This window comes from Fistularia commersonii, chromosome 34, assembly GCF_037954325.1.
Source record: "Fistularia commersonii isolate RoL2024-O1a breed Wild chromosome 34, RoL_Fcom_v1.0, whole genome shotgun sequence".
Lineage (NCBI taxonomy): Eukaryota > Metazoa > Chordata > Actinopteri > Syngnathiformes > Fistulariidae > Fistularia > Fistularia commersonii.
In genome coordinates, this window is record NC_141317.1 from 1,564,032 (window position 1) to 1,585,605 (window position 21,574).

A 21,574-nucleotide genomic window follows, 5' to 3' on the forward strand; every position below is an offset into this window, starting at 1 on the left:
CTAAAGGCTAAGGCACTGAGGTGAAATCAAGCTAAAGCTTATCCAAGCAAGTGTGCCTTTTTCTGGATAAGAGCCTACGAGGAGTGGAGGTCAAAGCTTTACGGATGACCTGGAACAATCCTGTCATTTTCTTTGCCGCTGCCATAAATTGCAGAACTGGTCTAAGGGCAGGTTTGGGCAAATCAAAGCCCTTTGGGAGCAGAGCGAGAGAAAAAAAATGTATCAAGTGATAATAGATGATATAATCCCAATTTAGAAAGAATTCTACTATTAGGTTATAGAAGGGAATGAAGTCGTCTGATCGGGTTAGACACCAAAAACCCACCCAGATAGAATGACCGTTAAAGAAATTAGGAAAGTGGTGGAAAAAAAAAGCTAGAATAAAACAGAATGAAATAATAATGTCTGCAGCAGCAAAAATTAGGATCTTAGAAAACTTGTCAAACAAAATAGAATACATAAAAAACAAAAACAATACAAACAAAACACCATTTATAGGAGTAAAGGTAAATCTCAATGGGAAACAAAATGATAGGAAAGGTCACAGATATTCTTTTCCCCCTTAATAGAAAATAAGCATAAAGCCACTTTCTATCATTAACCTGCATGAGGTTATGCGAGACAAACATCGACTTGAGGTTAATTAAACACTCTTTGTCCTTAGATGTGGGTGTTATTCAGTGCAATGACAAGGGCAGTTGCCTAAGAAGCATGTCCAAGGCCTGCAAACTGTTCAGAATGCAGCTGCTCGCGTTCTGACCGGTGCAAGAAAATTTGAACGTAATTTGTATTTGAACATGGTTTTGTATTTGGTTGAGAGCAGACTTTAAGACATTGGTCCTTGCCTATAAAACAGTATATAGCATTGCCAAATCTTAACGATCTGACTATGTGAAGTCATATTGTTAGCCTAATAAAATTATCACGAATATCATATAAGGTTTTCATTTTTCTGATTTGCAGGGTGGCTCAGGCTGTCAGAGTGGTCATCTTTTGAGCCCAACATTCCTGGTTCAATTCCTGCACTCCTCCAAGGCAATTTTTCCAATTAACCTCCTGCATGTTTTTTGGATTGTGGGCGGAAACCGGAGAACCCAGAGGAACCCCACGCAGACACGGGGAGAACATGCAAGCTCCACAGAGAAAGGTCCCCAGTCAGAATCGGCCAAAGCGTTACTTTGATGGAAAGTGCGCCATAAATAATAATCCAGTCATTCTCTTATTTTGCAGAGTCATGAGGTTGCTGTCATAGGGAGAAAGGTGGGGCACACCCTGGACATGATCGCCAGCCAATCACGCGGCAACATAAAGAGACAAATAGCCCTTCCCTCCCACATTCACATTTGAGTAATTTTAGCCTCCAATTTACCTTCTACGTGTTTTGTTTAGTTTTTTTTTTTTTTGTTTTCTTTGTGGGAGGAAACAAGAGAACCCGGAGGAAACCCTTGCACACACAGGGAGAGCCTGCACACACAGGACTCCCTGTTGGGGTAGAACCAGGGGCCGCCATTGTGCCCATAGCACGTCATGACATCCCATGAAACGTTAGAAACACTTGAAAGACATATGTTGTAACATCCAGCAACTGGAACAATGTCCGATTCGTTTCAAGATCTTGCATAGCCCAAAATATCTTTCACCACAAAAAAATTCTCTCAGTCTTGAACTGACAAAACAAATATGATTTGCAAAGTCTTAATCTCTTTTGTGTGTGAATATTATTTAGCTTGTTTGTTGATATTAACTATATTATGAAACTGTATGTTACAGAGCAAATATAGTTTTATATTTCCGAGGGAATGTTCTGAATAAAATTGATATTCAGGAGCCCAACGTTTGCTGTAACTACATGTTTGATTTGCTGTATATCAGCAATGCCTTCTTCCCAGAGAGAGATTGCATTGTGGTAATCAAACAGTAATTTGTAACATTACTCTGGTTGTTTGTTTTCCATTTCCAAATTCATTAGGAAGCAAATATGTTCAACAAATTGCTTTTGGCAATAGCAACAAAGATTGTCACTCTGGATTACATTGCGAATACTGACAGACAGAGAGGAAACATACTTTCAGTCTTATTTCCTCCCATTATTTGGCAGAATCCTGGGGTGGCAGAGGCCTTTACAGATTGCCTTCGCTTGAGAACATGCAACATGTCACTAGAGGCAGTGTCAAAGTACAGGGACAAAAATACGCATTGAAACAGAATTACACGTGGATCATCAGTCTGATACTGTAGCTGGTGCTTTTTTTTTATTGTTTTCATGCATTTTTTTTTCTCCCTCCACTGATGCCACTGGAATATCCACAAAATTATTTGGAGCAAACAATGGAGATAACAAATATGAGGTACAGATGGGTGAGATTTGAAAGGAAAAATCTGAATCAGTAATCCCAAATGATGACATACTGTATGTAGATGTGGGGTCAATTTTAAAGCGTCAAGACAGGCTCTTATCACAAAGCACTAAATGACTGAAAACCTTTTAAAAGGATTGTTTTTTTTTCCCTTCTCAAGAGAATTTTTGGTTTCATGTCAGAGCACAATGCAGCTCTTAGTAGCCCAGCACTTTGCTGAGACAGTTTATATACAGTTTTCCTTTTTTTGTAACCTGTCTGAGCACAGGACTAAAGTTTGAAGACAGGGAATTTGTGTTTAGATAAGTTTTTATTTTCAAGGGGGTTTGAAAACTCAACCACAATCTTTGAACAATTTACTCTCTAGTTTTAGAAGTAATCACATAACTGAGAACACATAACATGATTAAAATACAATGAGCATCCATGTGTAACCATGGAAACTTCTCCCTCTGGCCTCTATTGCCTGAAAGTAGAACTTACAATCCCCAAGAACCTTGTCAGTAGACAGAATTCCATTGATCATTCAAATAGGTGCACTTCAACCAAACCTAAAAAGCCTTGAGTTTACCCCGTAGCTCGATTAGCTAACAGAAGTATGGTGTTAATTTTTTTTTCTTTTTCTTCCACCTGTTCCCTTCAGCGGTCGCCAAAGCTCATCACCTCCCCCTATATAATCCTCACCTCTAGATCCCCTTCTCTCAAGCCAAATAACTTCACATCCCCTTTCACTCAGTCATTAAACTTGATGATACAAAAAAATTCAATGTGCCAACCTTGCAAGTGGAATTAACAAAAAACGATGTAACACATGTGTTAAATGACAGTACAAACATGATGTGTAATGAAAAACATGATGTAGAATGAAAAAAATACAATGAAATCTAGACATGAACATTTTTTTTTGCCTCTGAATCCACATCAAAACCAAATTAATTTTGTTCTTCTCCTAAAATGAATGGCAAAAATGTTTAATCTCCTACTTCCATTGTAAGATTTGATTTTATTAGAAATATGCTCTTTAGCACATTTAAATATAGCTAACAATGAAATTGTGGTCACCCGTCACAGGTGTAGTCGTTAGCTGATGGTGGTCTGTACATCTCAACAGCAAGATTGGAAGACTTTCTAACAAAATATTTAACAGTCTAAAAGGAACACTGGAGTCGTCGTATTATTGGAAAAAACAAAGAAAGATGATAAATCACAAAAAGTTGGATTTGGGTGAAAAGACTAACAAAAGAAGGGTTTAAAATTACAAGCAGGCTATCAGCAAACTCTGGCAACCTAAAATAACGTTTGCTTATGATTTCATCTAAAAACATCTTCTGAGAACACACAAGGTTGTGTAGTTGCAAGAATCTCAAACCAGATCAGTCAAGGGTCGGGTTAACAACGACCACCATTGATGCCAATAACCAACAGGGTACTGTGGGTCGAAGGAGAGGAGGAAAGCCTGTTCGGAAGCAGAGAAGCTGAAAGGCAAGAGTCTGGAAATGAAAGTTGGGACTTTGACTAGTGGTACAATGACAGGAAAAGGTAGATAGTTGGTTGACACGGTGCAGAAAAGGAAGGTGGATATACTGTGTGTCAAGGAGACCAGGTGGAAAGGTAGTAAGGCTAGAAGCTTAGGAGCAGGTTTTAAATGATGCTACCAGGAAACTGACAGAAAGAGAAATGGAGTAGGGGTTGTCTTGAATGAGGAGTTTGTCAGGGAATGTTCGAGAGATGAAAAAAATGGAAGTTGAAGGTGTGATGCTCAATGTTGTCAGTGGCTATGCCCCACAGATGAGATGAAAAATTAGAGGAGGAGAAGTTCTTGAATGAGTTAGATGAAGTGATGCAGAATATCCTCAGAGATGAGTGGTAATTGGTGCAGACTTCAATGGATAAGTTGGTGCAAGTATTAGAGGTGATGGGCAGGTTTGGTATCCAGGACAGGAACGGAGAGGGACAGATGGAGGTAGACTTTACAAAAATGATGGCAATGGCTCAACTTACAACTTACACAACTTAGAACTTGAACGACGTAATCCGAATGACATCAGTGACTGAAAGATAGCAGTAGGTAAGAATGTAGCCAGACAATATAGGATGGTGGTTTGTAGGATGATTCTGCTGACAAGGAAGATCAAGAGGACAAAGGCAGAGCAGAAGACACAGTGGTGGAAGCTAAAAAGCTAATGTGATCAGGGAGACGGGTAGCAGAGTACTTGGTGTGTCATCTGTAAGGAAAATAGAAAAGGAGACTTTGTGTTGGAATGAGGAGGTGCAAGAGTATATACAGAGGAATCTGAAAAGAAGTAGGATATTGAGGGGACTGAAGAGCACAGACAGGAGTACAGGGTAACCATAAGGTAAAGATAGAGGTAGCAAAAGTAAAAAAAGGGGCGTACGATGACTTGTATGCTAAGTTGGACAGAAGAAGGGAGAGAATGGTCGATACAGCTTGGCAAAACAGAGAGACAGAAATGGAAAGACTGTACAGCAGGTGTGAGATAAGGATATAGAGGGAAATTGATTGACAGATGCTAGAGCCATGATAGGAAGATGGAAAGAGTACTTTGAAGAGCTGATGAATCAAGAAAATGAAAGAGAGGGAAGGGTAGAAGAGGTGACTATTGTAGACCACAAAGTAGCAGAGATTAGTAAAAGTAAAGTGACGGACGCAATGAAGATGATGAAGAGTTGACTGAGAAGATGCCCGAGGAATGGAGAAGAAATTGATGGTGCCCAATATTAAGAACGAGGGGGATGTGAAGAATTGTGGCAACTATGTAGGGATAAAGTTGATGAGCCATACAATGAAGCTATGGGAAAGAGTCGTGGAAACTAAACTGAGAGCAGAAGTCAGCATTTGTGAGCAGCAGTATGGATAGTACAGATGCAGCATTTGCTTCGAGAATGCTAATAGAGAAGTACAAAGAAGGTCAGAGGGAGCTGCATTGCACTTTTGTAGACCTAGAAAAAAGCATACGTCAGGGTGCCAAGAGAGGAACTCCGGGATAGTAGGAGGAAATCTGGAGTGGCAGAGAAATATGTTAGAATGGTGCAGGACATGTATGATAGCTCTGAGACAGTGGTACGGTGTGCTGTAGGGGTAACAGAGAAGCTCAAGGTGGAAGTGGGATCAGCTCCAGGCTCCTTCTTGTTTGCAGTGGTGATGGACAGACTGATAGATGAGGTTACACAGGAACATCCATGGAATCCATGATGTTTGCAGATGAAATTGTAATCTGCAGTGAGAGAAGGGAAGAGGTTGAGGAAACCCTTGAGGGTTGGAGGTATGCTCTGGAAAAGAGAGGAATGAAGGTTAGTAGACAGCAAGACAGAATATATGTGTATGAATGAAAGGAAACCATGTGGAACGGTGAGGCTACTGGGAGTCGAGATCAAGAAGTTGGAGAAAAGTGTCAGGAGTACTATGCGATAGAAGACTATCAGCCAGAATGAAACGAAAGTTGTACAAGACAGTGGGGAGACCAGCGATGCTGTATGGCCTTGAAACAGTTACAGTGGAGAAAAGACAGGAGGCAGAGCTGGAGGTTGCAGAAATGAAGATGTTGAGGTTCTCTTTGGGCGTGACGAGGATGGATCGGATCAGGAATGAGTCCATCAGAGAGACAGCACATGTTCGATGTTGTGGAGAGAAGGTCAGAGAAGCCAAACTGAGATGGTTTGGTTATGAACAGGCGGGATAGTGAATATATTTGGTAGAATTGGAGCTGCCAAGCAGGAGGTCTAGAGGAAGACCAAAGAAAAGATTTATGGACGTAGTGAGAGAGGATGTGAAGTTAGTTGGTGTGAAAGAAGAGGATAAAGACAATGGGGTTAAATGGAGAAGGTTGATTCCCTGTGGTGACCCCTGAGGGAAAAAGATGAAAGGAAAAGAAGATTCAAAATAAAGTTAGGCTTGTTAATGTTTTTGAGCTTACATTGGATTGTATTTGAACAAACCAAATAACAGAGTAGAATATTCCTTTAATTGTCCCACAGTGGAGAAATTTCCACACAAATAATGGATGAAGAGGGAAGTTGGTAAGACAGGTTAAACAGGTAACTGTTACAAGTCTATTAAATGGTAAATGAAAATTAATGCTCTCACATTTGTTCCTTGTGTCACATTTAGATTTTCCTCTTTGTATGCATCTCACATCTGTTAGTATGGAAAGTAATTTATTTCAATGAGGCTGCAGGCCTCTCCTCTGGTGTTTGCGGGGGGGCAGCTGCAGTCCCAGAGAGAAATTGGTTTGGATTGGGCCTCAGCTCTGTGGGACAGTTAGGCTCCCAGAGGGAGCAACTCAAGGGCAGTTGCTTGACTCAGCTGGCCTTTTTACCCCCTGCATTAATAATTACTACAATCACAATCAGACAGAAAATGTCCAGATGCCCATTGCATTATTTTCTTTAAGGGTTAAGGCTCTTTCAAGTTTGACTTGACAGGCAAGCACATGGAACTTTGTTCATGTTAATGGCTTGTTTTTTTTTTTTATTTGTTTTTTTTTTTTCATGAAAATACTCCTATTTAAGCTGCACTTCTATCAATTTAGCAAATTTATCAGTTAAACTTGATAATCAAAATTTAATTGCCTGGCATATCCATAAACAATTACAAGTCGGGAAAAAGTTGAATGGTCAAAATGTCGTCTGAAGAGTTGGCATCATCCGGTTTTCTTTGTGACAACCACAGCCAGACTATGAAACAGAATGGTTTATAACTGAGCACAAAGAAAGCACAGCTCCTCAGAGACCTCAGACACATTTCTGAATTAGGGTTCTTCTTTTATTATGAAGCCTTTTGACTATTCCACTAAGACTATGTATTTAAATTATACATGTATCTGGTCTTTGTCAATTTTTTTTCTGAGTCCCACATTAAAAAGCTTCACAGGCGAAACAACATTTGTCATGCAAGAAGGACCGCATGACCACTGAGCTTCCCTGTAGTTTGTTACAACCACCCTTACCTAGACAGAGAGGCTCAGTACATTTCCATCAATATTAAAATATAAAGATTACAAATATGAGTGCTGTAGGCAACAGTATGAAGCCATTCCTGATGACAAATGCCATCATATCATTGAAAATTTATACCTATCGTAGTTTAACCATGCACTGACATTTTTCGTCAAAGCATGTGTTATGACTAAAACATGTTAAAAATTGACTGCTGTAGACAATCGCTATGCTCATCTGCAATATGACAAAAAAAAAGCAAATTGAGTATAGAGATGTACAGAAGTATAGAACTGAGTAATATAGAAAAGATGACAGACTGAGAGGCAGAATTGTGGTGCAAACTATCTTTAGACTTGACTGCATGTTGTTAATATGGACAGAAGGACTAAAATCAAGAATGTGACAAAAGTGTAATTACATCCATCAAACTTACCGCTGTGCTCCGCTCATATACACTAATAATGTATGAGTATTCCCATGCTGTTAAGTGTAAGCTTTTTGTGATCTACACACAGCAAAGAGGATACGTTTTCAATGCGTTTTTGTGCATGGACAATATTTCTTCTCATTTGCCACTGTATTCTAAGTCAGACACAGAATGGAACTGTTATAAAACAGGCACAAAATGTTGAAGCGATGTAATGATTCACTTTTAGACCGATGGTCATGCATGTTGAAAGGCCAATTTCAATTTTTTTTATTAGATTACATACAGGTCTTCCTGCTTTACAAGAACAAATAGTTAAGGAAACCAAAGAAAGTAAGCTGTATTTGCAGGCCCGATATGCATTGAAAACGACATCAGAGACTTGATACAAGTATTCTATTCTCCATAGCCTGTGGCTGCCTGTCTCCAAACCACTTTCTGCTGCTCTTGGTATTAAGGCGCTTGGGTTAATATGATTTGGGGGTGATACCAATGAATGAGTGACTGAACTTCACAAGCTTTCCAGTCATCTGATGTGTGTAGGCCTCTCCATGCAAGCTCTGATTAAACAATTTGTTACACTTGGACCCTAATTTGCTAAGCACTTCCCACAAGTCCCATTTCCCCATGCCTTTAAACACTGAAACACAAAGAAAACACTTTTCTAATGATAAAGAAAGTGATAAACCCAGATATATCTGGGTTTATCTTGGTACAAGGTGTTTATTCCATTTCCTTTGGTGCAGAAACTGCTCTTCAGGCCTAGTTATGCTTTATGCATTTTGGCCTCGGTATTTTCTCTGTACAAACCAAAGAGTGATGAAAGGGCTTTTTTCATTAGCTGCAGCTGATCCTCTCTCAGCCTATCAGGCGATGTTTGTTGTCTCGTAGCAGTCGGGCAGCTGGAAGATCAGATAGGGCCGTCTGGTAACTGATTTGTAGATAGTCTGTTTTCTGTTGAATGTCCTGTCCTATTTATTGGCCCACAAAGTCTCTGTCTGTCAGAGACAATAAAAGGGGTGTTTTGGCATAAAAATGATCAGACATTTCAATCATTTTTAAAGCAAAAAAGCGCTGCAAGGGGTCATAAACTTAATCAGAATCACTTTATTCGCCAAGTAATTTTGCCACTACAAGGAATTTGCTTTGGTTTACGTGCTGAACAGACAACATGTAACAGGCATTAAAAAAGTGAAAAATAAAAGTGACATCAGGGCGATTGTGGTTGGTTGTCCAAAATGGCATGTTGTGCAAAGCTGGGCAAGGTAGTGCATTAGAGGGGTTGGAACAGTGTCAGTGGGGAACCGGGGCATTATTTATGAGGCAGGCTGCCTATTTAAAAAAAAAAAAAACATAGTGTAAATTATTGGGAACAGAACTGAGAGACTGGATTTTATAAGGGCAATGTGACTTTTGCTTTACCAACTGTTTTGGCCAGACTATGATACAAGTTGGCGGTACATTTATTATGCCTCCAATGCATTGATTTCAAATTGGAGTGAGGATTTTTAGAATGAAAGATTACGGTTTGGAGTCCATATTCCAACCCACTTAGCTTCAAACTTCCATTAAGAGTAATAAGATTTTGTTTGAAAATACCATCAAATGCATTTGGTTTTGGAAACTGAAACAAATTAGGTCTAGTCATATTTGGCACCCCATCATCTCTCCTTGTTCATGTGTGGAAATCATTCATGACAAGCTCATATGGACAGCTTGTATAAAATCTGCACTTGGCTGTGTGAAAAGTGTTAAACAGCATCTTTCCAGTATTTAACATATTTTAATTAAACTTACCACTGGGACTAAAAATTGGGACAGAACCATTGGCACAGCTCACGTGACTGGCATTGCAAATGCACGACTGGTACATATTGGTTAACCACATCAAACAAAAAGGTCAGGGGATGGAACGGAGCGGTGGCGGAGGGGGGAACGCTAAAGTGATTTAAACGCACCCCTTTTAAAATTGCATTTGTCCCGGTGACGCAAGAAGTGATTGGCATAAAGACGTGGGTGATTGGGTTAAACAAATTTCTGCCTTATTAACTAGACCCCTAGAGTGTGGTGTGCATATATACAAACATAAGCACACACACAAACACTCATACTGTCCCGTTGTCTAGTAGTCTCACACACATGCATTCCGACATTTACACTGACATGAGCATTAGGTTGGCTTTGTAAACAGAAAAGGGCAGCACACAAAGGCAATACTCTAGAGGGTACAAGCTCCATCCAATAGACTAATTAACATCCCCCAATTACCCCGGCCAGCACTCCATGGTGCTCCAGTTAGCTTCGGATGATACTGCACAATACAACAGAATGTGTCGCAATGATCGCCCATGTCCAAACAACATGAGAGCAGCTCTCCTAAAGCCAAGCTAATGACTGCAATTAGCATCATTAGATTCCAAGGCTCAAGCCTCAGCTGGAGTAAAAAGTTGGACGCACATTTCATGTTTTTTTTTTTTTTTGTTTTGTTTTGTTTTTTTTTAACAGAAATCTGTGTATGAATGCTAGAGAGAAATTACTGAGCTACTTGTTTATGTAACACTATAATAAGTGAAACTGGATTGAAATCTAAGACCATTTATTATTCTTGGTCTTATTTATTCAGAAAGCCATATCCCGTGCTTGCCTTGGTGATATGCAGTTTCTCCGAAAGGCACCATTCCTCAAACAAAGTAACACTAAAATTCATAACATTACCAACAATGTGTAAAACCATTCATTAAATCCATTCCATATCCTTTTTGATAAATGGAAAAGCTCATAATGGATTGAATCAATGCAGATACAAAAAGACAAAAATGCGAAGATGTACAATATAAATGATACAATGGAAAAATTGGGTTGTGCACTCCAGAGCATTATAATTGTAATAAACTTACACATTCTAAAGACTAAATAAGTCATAATCAAATTCTAAGTGCACATGAATCTTAGCTTAAGTCTTTTGCTATATGTGAGACAAAAGTGCTTTTACTGTACATCCTCCTTAGATAGATCTGTCAACTATCTATTAGCGGATAAGTATGAAAAAGTGGGAGATAATGTTTTGAATTGTATTCATTAAGAATTGAGTTAATTGTAGATGAAAGAGAGGGAGATAATGTTCCACTGGGACGCTGGGCTCAGAACAACACTCCAGGATCTGACACCTGACCATTAGCTAAATAATGCATGCAGCTTGTGTGAGTTGTGTCGCATCCAGTGTCATACTCATTATAGCTATTAAGTGGGGGAGTTAAGTTAAGAAATAAAAAAGAGCTGCAGCGACATTGCACTACATAAAAACATGCACTTACCCCCAAATACACCCCATAAAAACACGTGCAAGGCGTGACTTTGCAGAGGCTTATGATGAAAGCTTACAGACATCACTGGATTAAAGAAGAGTCTTGAGATTATGTTGGAAAAACTGAGTATGGGTAGATTAAGCCCACTACCAAGAATGTGACCAAAGTTTAGGACACAAGCGGTTCATCTGTCAGTCCCCATCCCAGGGGCAAGATTAAACAGCATGTGTATCAAACTAAGAAAATGAGAGTGTGTGTGTGTGTGTGTGTGTGTGTGTGTGTGTGTTTGTGTATGCATGAATTGATGTTTGTGTGTCGGCGTGAGGCTCACAGCTAAAGCTGAACAGTGGGAGATATTTACTATATGCCCTCATCTTCACTGACCCAAAAGACACGGTGACCCTTGGCTCTTGCTTCCTTGAAAGGCATCCCATCAAAAGACTTACACCATGAAGACCATGTTAGTCCCAAAATAGCTAAAGTGAGAAAATGTTTTCCTTCTGCTAAAATTTCTGCCCATTTCTATCACAGCTATGGAAACATACATACTGACAACACAGCTCAATGCCAAAAAAAATAGAAAAAAAATAAATTAAACTATAGATTAAACTATGTTATGTAATAAAATGCAAATTAAGTACTTCAAAATCATACAATTCTGTCACTCACAGTTTAAGAGTAACTAGGATAAAAACTACAGACCTCTACATGCTTTGCAAGAGAGAAAAGCTGAAAAATTAGCAGTATATCATATAGTTGTACATAATTGCAAAATGATTATATGTTTTTCTTTGGGAATAAATTGTGTGGTTGAAGAAGTTTATAGCTTGATGATTCCCACGTGGACTAGATTAAATAACTAGTAAGTAGTAGTTAGTCATTTCATCTAATATGTTATATGAAAGCATAAGAAATGCATGCAAAAACAGTAATATGACAACCTATTATGTGGTTGGACTCTGTATGGAAGAGGCTATGAGCAAAACACAAACAGCCAATTATTTCACAGTTGCAGTGTCATGTTGCTCCATCAACATGCGCCCAAAGTTTCAGCTGATACCTTGACTTCTCCCTCCTCAGTTCCACTGGTGGATAACTAGAAATAAGTTTTAGTGAAATAGTGAAAGCTCAGCTAGGCGTGATGAAACATCAGTGCACAAGTCTTTCGGCACTCAAGCTATGGCATCGCAAAAAATCAGGCTTAAAACACAACTGTCAACAATCAAGATGCACAAATGAATACATTGGATAACTGTTGGTAAGCCATAGATGAAAAATAAAGATGCTGAAGAAGACACAATCATCATTCAATTGTTTAATCATGTAGACAACAGCCTCTCCAAAAATAGAATTTAATAACAATAATATTTAATTTCAGTCTCTGAGAAACTTACAAAGCTGTAATGCTTCTTCTTTTTTTTTATTTTCCAGCTGTCTTGACTATTGATGGAAGGGACTGAGGTGCAGGGAGATGAGATTACACATTAACAAACTGAGACGACTGTTGCGTGTTTGTGTGATAAAACCCTGCTAAACAGGGGAAGAGGTAACAATAAACCTATTTTATCACCTTTCCACGTCAAGTATGCAAAACGTTGTCTGTCCCAAACAACATCTGCTAGACGTACTGAGCACAATACGGCTTGACAAAACATCTCAAGGTATGAGGATAGAATTTTAATTTTCTTTCCTTGGTTTGAATGTAATTTGATGTATTTTTCTCAATCTGCCGGTCTCAACAAGCCCCGCATATTGGAAGTTGTAAAACTGAGTTTCTTCTCCTTGACTTTGTAAAAAATACATTAAAATTTAACTTTTTAGTGCAATATATTCTCAAGAATATTTCCATGCTTTTGTACTGACCCACCCCTACCTCCCATTACTCTTTCTGTCCATCACTCTTATCAGCTCTCACATGTTATGGATAATTAAAAATTTAGTAAGGACTAATCATGTGGACGTGGGCACTGATTTGATTTAACCTTGGTAGCCCCAGAGACACCGGCAGGAGGTTGGCAAACTGGATATGAATGCAAAGACCTTGAGAGACAACAAATGGGAATCTGATAACCACCATCATCCAATCCCAAAACCTGGCGGATGCAAGACAACAGAGTATTGCGGTTAAGATGTAGAGTTTTCTGCTGTTATTTCATAAATACACATACGACATGACGTACACAAACTGGAGTGAGTACAAGATTACATACACACAGCAAACAGGTATGGTCAGCCATCTGTACACAAACTAACACGCACACGCACATACACACACACACATACACATACGGCTTTCTCTAACATGCACTACTGAACAAACCATCTGTTCTGTTTAAACAGCCGATGCAGTCGCCCACTTCTTGCAAAGTATCAATTGGAATGAAGTTAAACAGATCTTTACAAAGTTCAGTTTTTTATTTTCTTTCTAAAACTTCAAGAAAAGGAGATTTGGGGATGTTGACTGAAACCATATCGGATGATCAAACGGCCTGAATCAAATGAACGTTTGAGATTTTGGGTGCACGCAGACTGGCTTTGCTTCTGAATAAATAAACAATGAATAAATAATTAAAGGAACCTACAACTGCCATTAAAAATGTGATTCCCTGCCAAAAGCTTACTACAGGCCTAAACTATCAAGTAACAATGAACAAAAAATCTAAGTTCATCATATGACAATGCCTCGTATCTTTCTGACAAGGTTGCTTCCACCGTGTGTAAGTATTGTGTTCACCAACCATGAGGTGCATTTGAGACAATGGGCTTTTCAGAAAGCGAAATTTAAGATTTTCCTTAGACATTAAAGGGAACTCTGACCAAACTAAATGCTTCAACAGTCAAAGATACAGGAAGGACAACATCAAATATTGCTCTTGTAGACTATTTTTCAAAAAATGTTGCTGAGGGTTACCCAAAGCAGTCTTTGTCAGCATGTTCAGTCCCGACATATTCAACTCAGACATATCACTGTGCCAAAATTAGAATGGTAAATCACTTAATAAAATAAAAGAATCATTGAGCGCTGTAAACAGTTTTAAGGTTTCAATTCAACTTCTGCCTTAATTGTGTTCATCCTCACATTTTAGTTTCTGTGTTTCTATGTGGACAGATCAGAGGTAAGATAACACGTTTGACACACCCTTCCAATTCATTGTTTGTCATTCAAGGCACAAAAAGTATGACAGACACGAGCTCCTTATGTATGCAAGGGCACACTTCTCCTTAGTCCAACAACATAATTTGTGATCTGACCATGCATCAAGCAGCCCGACCAATTAGGTTATTTTCCTTTCATCTGGACACATAACTGAAGGATTAATGTGGCAGATCACTGTTATCTAACCTAATGACAGTGATTTCATTGTAGGGAACTGACATCCGACCATCTGGCCTCATGAAGCACCGTAAAACAATGGTGTGGGTCCCGGCATTGTAATTCTCCTCCGGTTTCATCTAAAACACCTCTCTCTCTACTTGACACTGTTTCTTTTCTGATGATTGACAATTCAACTCAGTTCCATCAACATGTTTTGGATTAAACTTAAACGTGCAACTTCTTTCTTCTGCTCCTTCAATTGTCTTTGCTTTTAGAAGTCCACAAAACAAAGTCATGTAAAACTTGTGAAAGAAACATAATGACTGAAAGAAAAACAAAGAGAACAGCTCTATCAGTGTGGGAAAACATAGATTTCCCAGGTATTCCTATCACTGTTTGTTTTCAATGCACAAAAGTAGTTTCACTGTGATACCATTCCCTTAGCATTATAGAGCAGTAAAAAAAAATATTTAAAAAGCAACAACAACATGCGGGCAGCTTTGTGTGTCTATTACCTTCCCTGGTCCCCATCCTTCTAGGTTCAGGGCTGAGACATATCCAGCGTGGCAGCCGGTCACCAATGCTGCACTGAGACGAATAGTCCATCATCCCTACTTCCCTCTCTTCTGCTCTACTCTGCTCTCTGGCTCTTGCCAGAGCTGTTTGCTCAGCTGTTCCCCTCTCTGACCGCATTTATCCCAGATGAGCGGCACAGCTTACCCGTTAATCTGCATGTGTGGCTGTATGTGAGTATATGTGCATCTCCGTTCCAGGCAACCTCCCATTGGCCCCCTGGTAAACATCTGAAGACACGCCCTAATCGAGGGGGGATACACTCAGTCTCACGCAGGAGACAAATGCAGCACTCAGGGGCCTTGCAATGGGTTTTAAGTAGACATAAATAAGAGCACATCTGAGGTTCATAAAATGTCTATGGAGACATTAACTAATATAAAGGTCTCATTTTAATGAGGCTTACCCTCCTCTTCATCGAATTCAGCAAGGCTGTGATAAAACCCTTGAAACTGTGTCAAAGGAAGTGAAAGTGTGCCAGCTGACGAAAGCTTTGACACCAGTGTTATGCCAGGTAGTATATTTCCAATTCAGCCCCTGCTCATTAAGTCAAAGGCAATAACACCTCACTGGATCAGTAAAATGGTCACAGCCCTTTAAAATGTAACAATGACAAATTAATTGATGTTTATATTTTGCACAGATGGGCAATAACTTTCATCAAAACCACAGAGGTAAGAAGAAGAAAAATGAATGCTCAAGTGCATCACCTACAACGCAGCTCAATTGAAAACTGACATTTTGAAAATGTACCGTTTGGCGCAGCCACAATGTGCTTTGACAAAAGGACAAATACAGTTTGAAAAAATGTATTCAACTATTTATCATAACCAATACTGTAGCTGATGTTCATCGTTTTTTTCACTCAGCTATTTTACAACTTAGGGAAATGCAATGAGTTCATTTGTAATAATTTAGCTCAAAAATATGTTAGTAATGGCCTGAAAATGTGCAATTAATTTCCCACACTTGAGCAATAAAAGCTGTTCTTCATAGAAGCACTGTTGATTAATTAAATGTATTTTTATCTGCTGTGGCCTCTCCTACCTAAGAAGAACAGGGGTGATGAACTTCTATACATCTGTAATTTCTTATATATTCCTGACAGAGTTATACACAGTATAGCTGTATTTTTGGAGGATCTTTATTGGTAAACATAATGTCATAATGTCAGGGAACAAAACTAACATTTATTAAGACTAACTCTCTAACCACTGATCCCAAACAGTGATTCCAAGCAGATCTAAGTAGCAGGAGATTCATCCATTTAATTTAAGAAAATCAACCTCTTTGGATACTCTTGCAAAAATGTTATATCTTCATATGAGCCAATGCTGATGTTTATCTTTATCTTTATATTTGCCTGTTCCCACAGTCTTTCCATTTGTACCAGCCTTCGATGCCCCCCACTTGCATTTGTCTTGGGATCTTTGCACATCACATCACAAACAACCATCCATGAAGGTTTTACTTAAATCAGGCCCTGTAACCTCTTTATGAAATTTGAAGAATTAAGATCCAAATGTGGATTCTGCTTTACATAACTGGAGAGACTGAAATCATTCAATCTGCACAGAGGACACCGAGTAGAAAGTGATGCTTAGATCGTATTCAGTCAGAGTCCATAATTGGACTTGGATACATATCGAGACCAATTGTTTTGTAGTGGAAAATTGCAAATTTGGATTCAGTAAACTTCAATTAAAAATGTAATTTTGCATACAACTGAAGGCAACTTTTTTTTTTTGCAAATATATTGCGTTACTGTCCAGATGTCTATGTGCATTCCAAGAAATGTTGAATACCTTAACTGCTTTACCTCATTCTGTCAATGTTGTAAAATGCAGTCAAATTCATTGTGTTTTTTTGTTTGTTTTTTCTTCCAGAAACACGACATGCTTTGAAACACTGCCAATCGACTATCTTCCAGTCCAAAGACTTCAGGCTGACTGCTGTCCAACACAGCAGTGACCAGACATGAGCAGCTGCTGTTGGGGTTGAACCAATTCTCAGTCTGTGTGTGTTTGTGTGTTTGCTCGGTATGAGATGCTTATCATTTTGGTCCCTGGTCACTCTCCTAGTTAAAGGAGGTACAAAGTGATACTTTTTTTCATTTTAAATGAATCAAATCTTTGCTGCAAATGCCTTGATGGAATTGTTTCATATATGTGTACCTGCAGGGGCACTGAGTGTTAAAGTAAGTTATAAATCAGCAAAGCTTTTTTTTATTTTTTGAAAGTTATTTATTTCAAGCTTTTCAATAAACTTTAAATGTATCATAAAAATGGGTATCACATACAAGAGTAGATGAAGTAAAGATGTAATGCTGTCTCTTGGAAAACATTCAACTCTGATAGTAGGCATACATATAATAAGCCTGACAGAATGTTTAAAATAGTTACTTTGCATTTTATGGCTTTACATTTTAATGTGCCCATCTTGTCTTTGCCATCCCAGCCTTCCAAACTCTTTTGGATAGAAATCTGCAACTTCTGTGGGTTTTCTACAAACTAAAAGTTATAACCTGCTTTTATAGTCAAATTGAGGAAGCACTTAACATGTTCTGACAGACACTTAAGCCACCAAAAAACATTTAAGAACAATACGCTGTTAAGAACTTAAATGTTGCCGTTTCTTGATGCAGATTGTTTAGTGATCCATCATACTTGCCTGGACGGATTCTCCCAAAAGCCCATGGCTAACTCTTTCTTCTCATAAAGAAGTTTGAAATCTGAAGGTTACAAATGTAGTAATTTGTGGACTATAAAATATTTCTTTACATACATGTTACTCTGCTCAAAACACAGGCAATAAAAATTCATTATCATTGAATGAACCGTTTTCCTCCCAGATAACATGAGAGGAAATGTCTGTTGAATATGTTGCTAAAAGGGCTGTTTTGTAAAAAGCAAGTAATAGAAAATAATGAGTGCGTTGATGAAACGGATGTGCAGTAATTGCTAGATAAAACCAATTTCTGAGATAATGTTGGTGGGGCTTTGTTTTATGTGTTTAGCAATACTCCTATACTCTGGGCTCTCATTCGGACGGGCTCTCATGAGCACTTGCAAGAAGCAGATCTGGATGAGTGCCCTGGGGGACCAGCTGTTGGTAGGCACATCCAAATGACTATGACAAATAGTACGCCTTGGAAAATATGTCACATTTGACACAAAAATAGTTGAAAATAACCAGCTGATCAGGCACTCTGAGAAAACAGAAACACAAAAACAAGACAGCATTATTTACTCCGAAGTAACATTGACAAGTGCCTCACAGCACGAAGGACCATGGATTGAGTCCCACACGGACACTTTCTGTGTTGAGTTTGCATGTACTCTGCATGTTTCCTGTTTACATCCATACACATGCAGAGAGTTAAATGAAGAAAAGATAGAAACTGCCCAAATGTGTGTGAAAGTGAATGGTTGTTTGTCACTATATGTGGCCCTGTGATTGACTGGTTCAGTCCGGGGGGTACCCCGCCTCTCGCCCAATGACAGCTGGCTTAGGCTCCAGCATCCCCTGTGACCCAAAGTGTAGGATTAGCGGTAGCAAATGGATGGGTGGTAAATAACTGGATGTACTTATTTTAATCTATTCTAGTATGGATAAATGTAAAACATTGCAAGAAACAGAAAAAAATAAACGTCATTTATACAGTGTCAAACAGCACGATCTCCAAGAAGATTGTTGTCGACTTCCGGACTTCCGGAGAGGCCACAACAAGAACCCCCCCCCCCGCTGACCATCAATGGCGCTGCCATGGAGAGAGTGAGGAGAACCAAATTCCTGCAGCTGTACATCAGGGAGGACCTCTCCTAGACCAGCAACACTGAATCTCTGGCAAAGAAGGTACAGCGGCGGCTCTATTTCCTTCACAAACTCAAGCCAGCAAAAGCCTCCCCACACCCATCATGCACACCATCTAGAGCATCCTGACCAGCTGCATCACTGGATGGGGCAGGAGCGGCACAGACTACAACAGGAAAGCTCTGCAGGGCATTTTGAACACAGCTGGAAGGATCATCGGTGTCCCACTCCCCTCCCTGAAAGACACCGACGGCCTCACCCATAAAGCGTCCTCGATTGTGAGCGACGCCAGCCACCCCGTACACAGCCTGCTCAGCCTCCTGCCTTCAGGGAGAAGGTACCGCAACCTCCAAGCCCGCTTCACTAGACTCAACAGCTTTATACACCAGGCTGTCAGGATGCTGAACTGTCTTTCAACTATCCCAATCCCTACATTCTGCCCACCCCAAGATGCTGAATTCTCTCCCTCTCCATTCTTAACCCCCCCCGTAGAGCTCTTCCCCCAATCTCTACTGGACTCTGATAACATATTGACACATTGCACTTTTTGGTTTTCTTTTTTTGCATTGCTGCTACTTTGCACTGAGAAAACCATCATGCCGCTATTGCACCATACCATATGCCATTATGGTACGACCTACTGACCATTGCACTGAACCGTACACAAAAAAAATGCTGCTACTCTTTCATGCTGTCAAATATCAGTCTGAATCTGCGTGCACTATATACTTCATACCTCATAGTTTACTGTTTACTGTTTAATGTAACAGTGCACTTTACTGCTAATTTACACTTGATTATTATTATTATCATCATATTGTTCATTTCATGCCACCGTGGGATTGTGAGAAACATTCTTCCTTCCTCGGTATGACCAGAACATGTGGAGAAATTGAGAATAAAACTGACTGATATTCTATTTTGACGTTCTATCACTGTTTTGCTACATTGTCGATTTATGTAGTTCACGCTTTAAAAAAAAAAGACTATAATGTCAAAGAGCTGTCTTATTTGTAAAATTAAAGAATATGTAAAAGAAAAGGTAGTGAAATTATATTATAGGAGGAACAAGCATAAACAAAATCCAAATTAAATTATTTTACGATCCGCAGAGTGATAGTAGTGATATGATATCAAGATTTCTTAAGAAAACATCGGAATGTACATCCATATCAGAGAAAAACATTCATATGTGTCACGGGCAATATTACAGCCCTCCATTTTTTTTGCCAGAGCATCCCACCACCACACACTAATGTTTTGTCTCAGCATGTCTCACGCGCTTACTCTGGACCATTGCCGCATTTAATAGCTTTTCCCTTAGGAGAGAGCATTCGAAGACGATCTCCTTCAAATCGTACCATATACTCGAGAATACTGTGGCATCACCACTTATGAGCATCACAATGTATTTCACACACTCCTCTCCACAATGAGAAAAGAAGAAAAGACTATCAAATGGAAAAGCATTCATCATCTCTGCTGTCTACAGAGAGCGAGAGAGCAAAAACGATCATCTAGTACGACAAACTGAGACACACTGATGATGAGTTTAGTCAAGAGGGGCTTCAGAGAAGTCATATCTGGAAAGACAGACCAGTGGGACTTTGCTGAGAATGAGCGATCGGCGTGCGCATGTTGTATTCTGCCTCTTGACTCGTATTCTGCATGCGTACATTAAAAATGTCGTGAGGATGATAGCAAAACACGGTGGGGATCGTGGTGATATATTTCCTTAGGGGATGAGCTAAAAATTGAACATCGCAAGTTTGAAATTCTCAACCTGGTCACAGGAGCAATGTCGCATCATTGTCTGCCACTTAATTCATTAATCGGTACATGAGAACACTCTAATAGTAGGTGACGTGTATTTAAAACTTAACAGCGACATAGTTGTTCATTTTAGGCATAACACTTGTCTGGTTTAGTATATCAAGCACTCTGTCTACATAAAAACACTCGCTGCTAATAACACTATATTGAGATGCAATGGCCAGCTTTCCCTTTTAATGGTGACTGATCGAGGGACCAGGAGCACTACTGCTTGCCATTCATCAAGTTAACTTTGCACATTAGGAAGTTGAATGAGTTTCTAGGAGATTCTATCAGTTGTAATTATAGGATGAGCTAGTATTCAAAAGGGTAACTTTGTGTGTATGTGTGTGTGTGTGGGGGGGGGGGGTGCTGTCACACGCCAGGCTCACAGGACACATGTACAAATCATTACCTCCGACATAAATGGCTCAGCACAGTTATATTGAATCCCTCAGAAATTTTCAGGAACCCTCTGTTGTTAAGGAATCAAACTTCTCTCCTCTTCCCCCTCTCTTTCTGTGCGTCCCTCCCTCCAAGCTCTCCTCTGGATGTTTGACACTTTCTCCCTCAACCTCCCATCTCCTACATATCTCTTTTCCAATTTCCTGAGTTCACGTCCCTCCTCTTCTCCGTTAGCTGCACTGCAGATTGCAGTAAACCCAGAAAATCCTCTTCATCACGCAGTGCAAATACCATCTGTATTATGTTTGCCCTCAGATGCAATTAAGGGTTAGACATGGCCTGTAGCATTCGGACATCAATGTCTGAGGCGCGTAATTTATACACAAGTAGCATCACTAGACAGAATGTCAAGTACTTGTACACAGCCTGAAGGGTACACATCTTGTGGTACTTACATTGCCTTTGACCTATGTAGGTGTTGTTCAGTATGATCAAAATTATATAAAATAGCCCATAGTAGGGGCTACTAAATGAAAAAGGACACTAAATGTCCCATGCTGTAGGAGGTGAACTTCAGTGTACAAATATACTGAGACCAAATAAATAA

General features: G+C 39.5%; 1 protein-coding gene across 5 annotated transcripts in view; it reads right to left on the bottom strand.

Moving 5' to 3' along the window:
* Nucleotides 1-21,574, bottom strand: part of kazna (kazrin, periplakin interacting protein a) — a 179,340-nt gene that overhangs the window by 71,296 nt on the left and 86,470 nt on the right. Inside the window, exon 1 of one of the 5 annotated variants that reach the window (XM_086141293.1) lies at nucleotides 14,880-14,954. The exons of the other annotated variants lie outside the window; for them this stretch is intronic. Coding sequence (XP_085997419.1) covers nucleotides 14,880-14,895 — 16 coding nt within the window. The 5' untranslated portion in view covers nucleotides 14,896-14,954. Of the gene's footprint in view, nucleotides 1-14,879; nucleotides 14,955-21,574 lie in introns of those variants that run through there. 5 annotated transcript variants of the gene reach the window in all.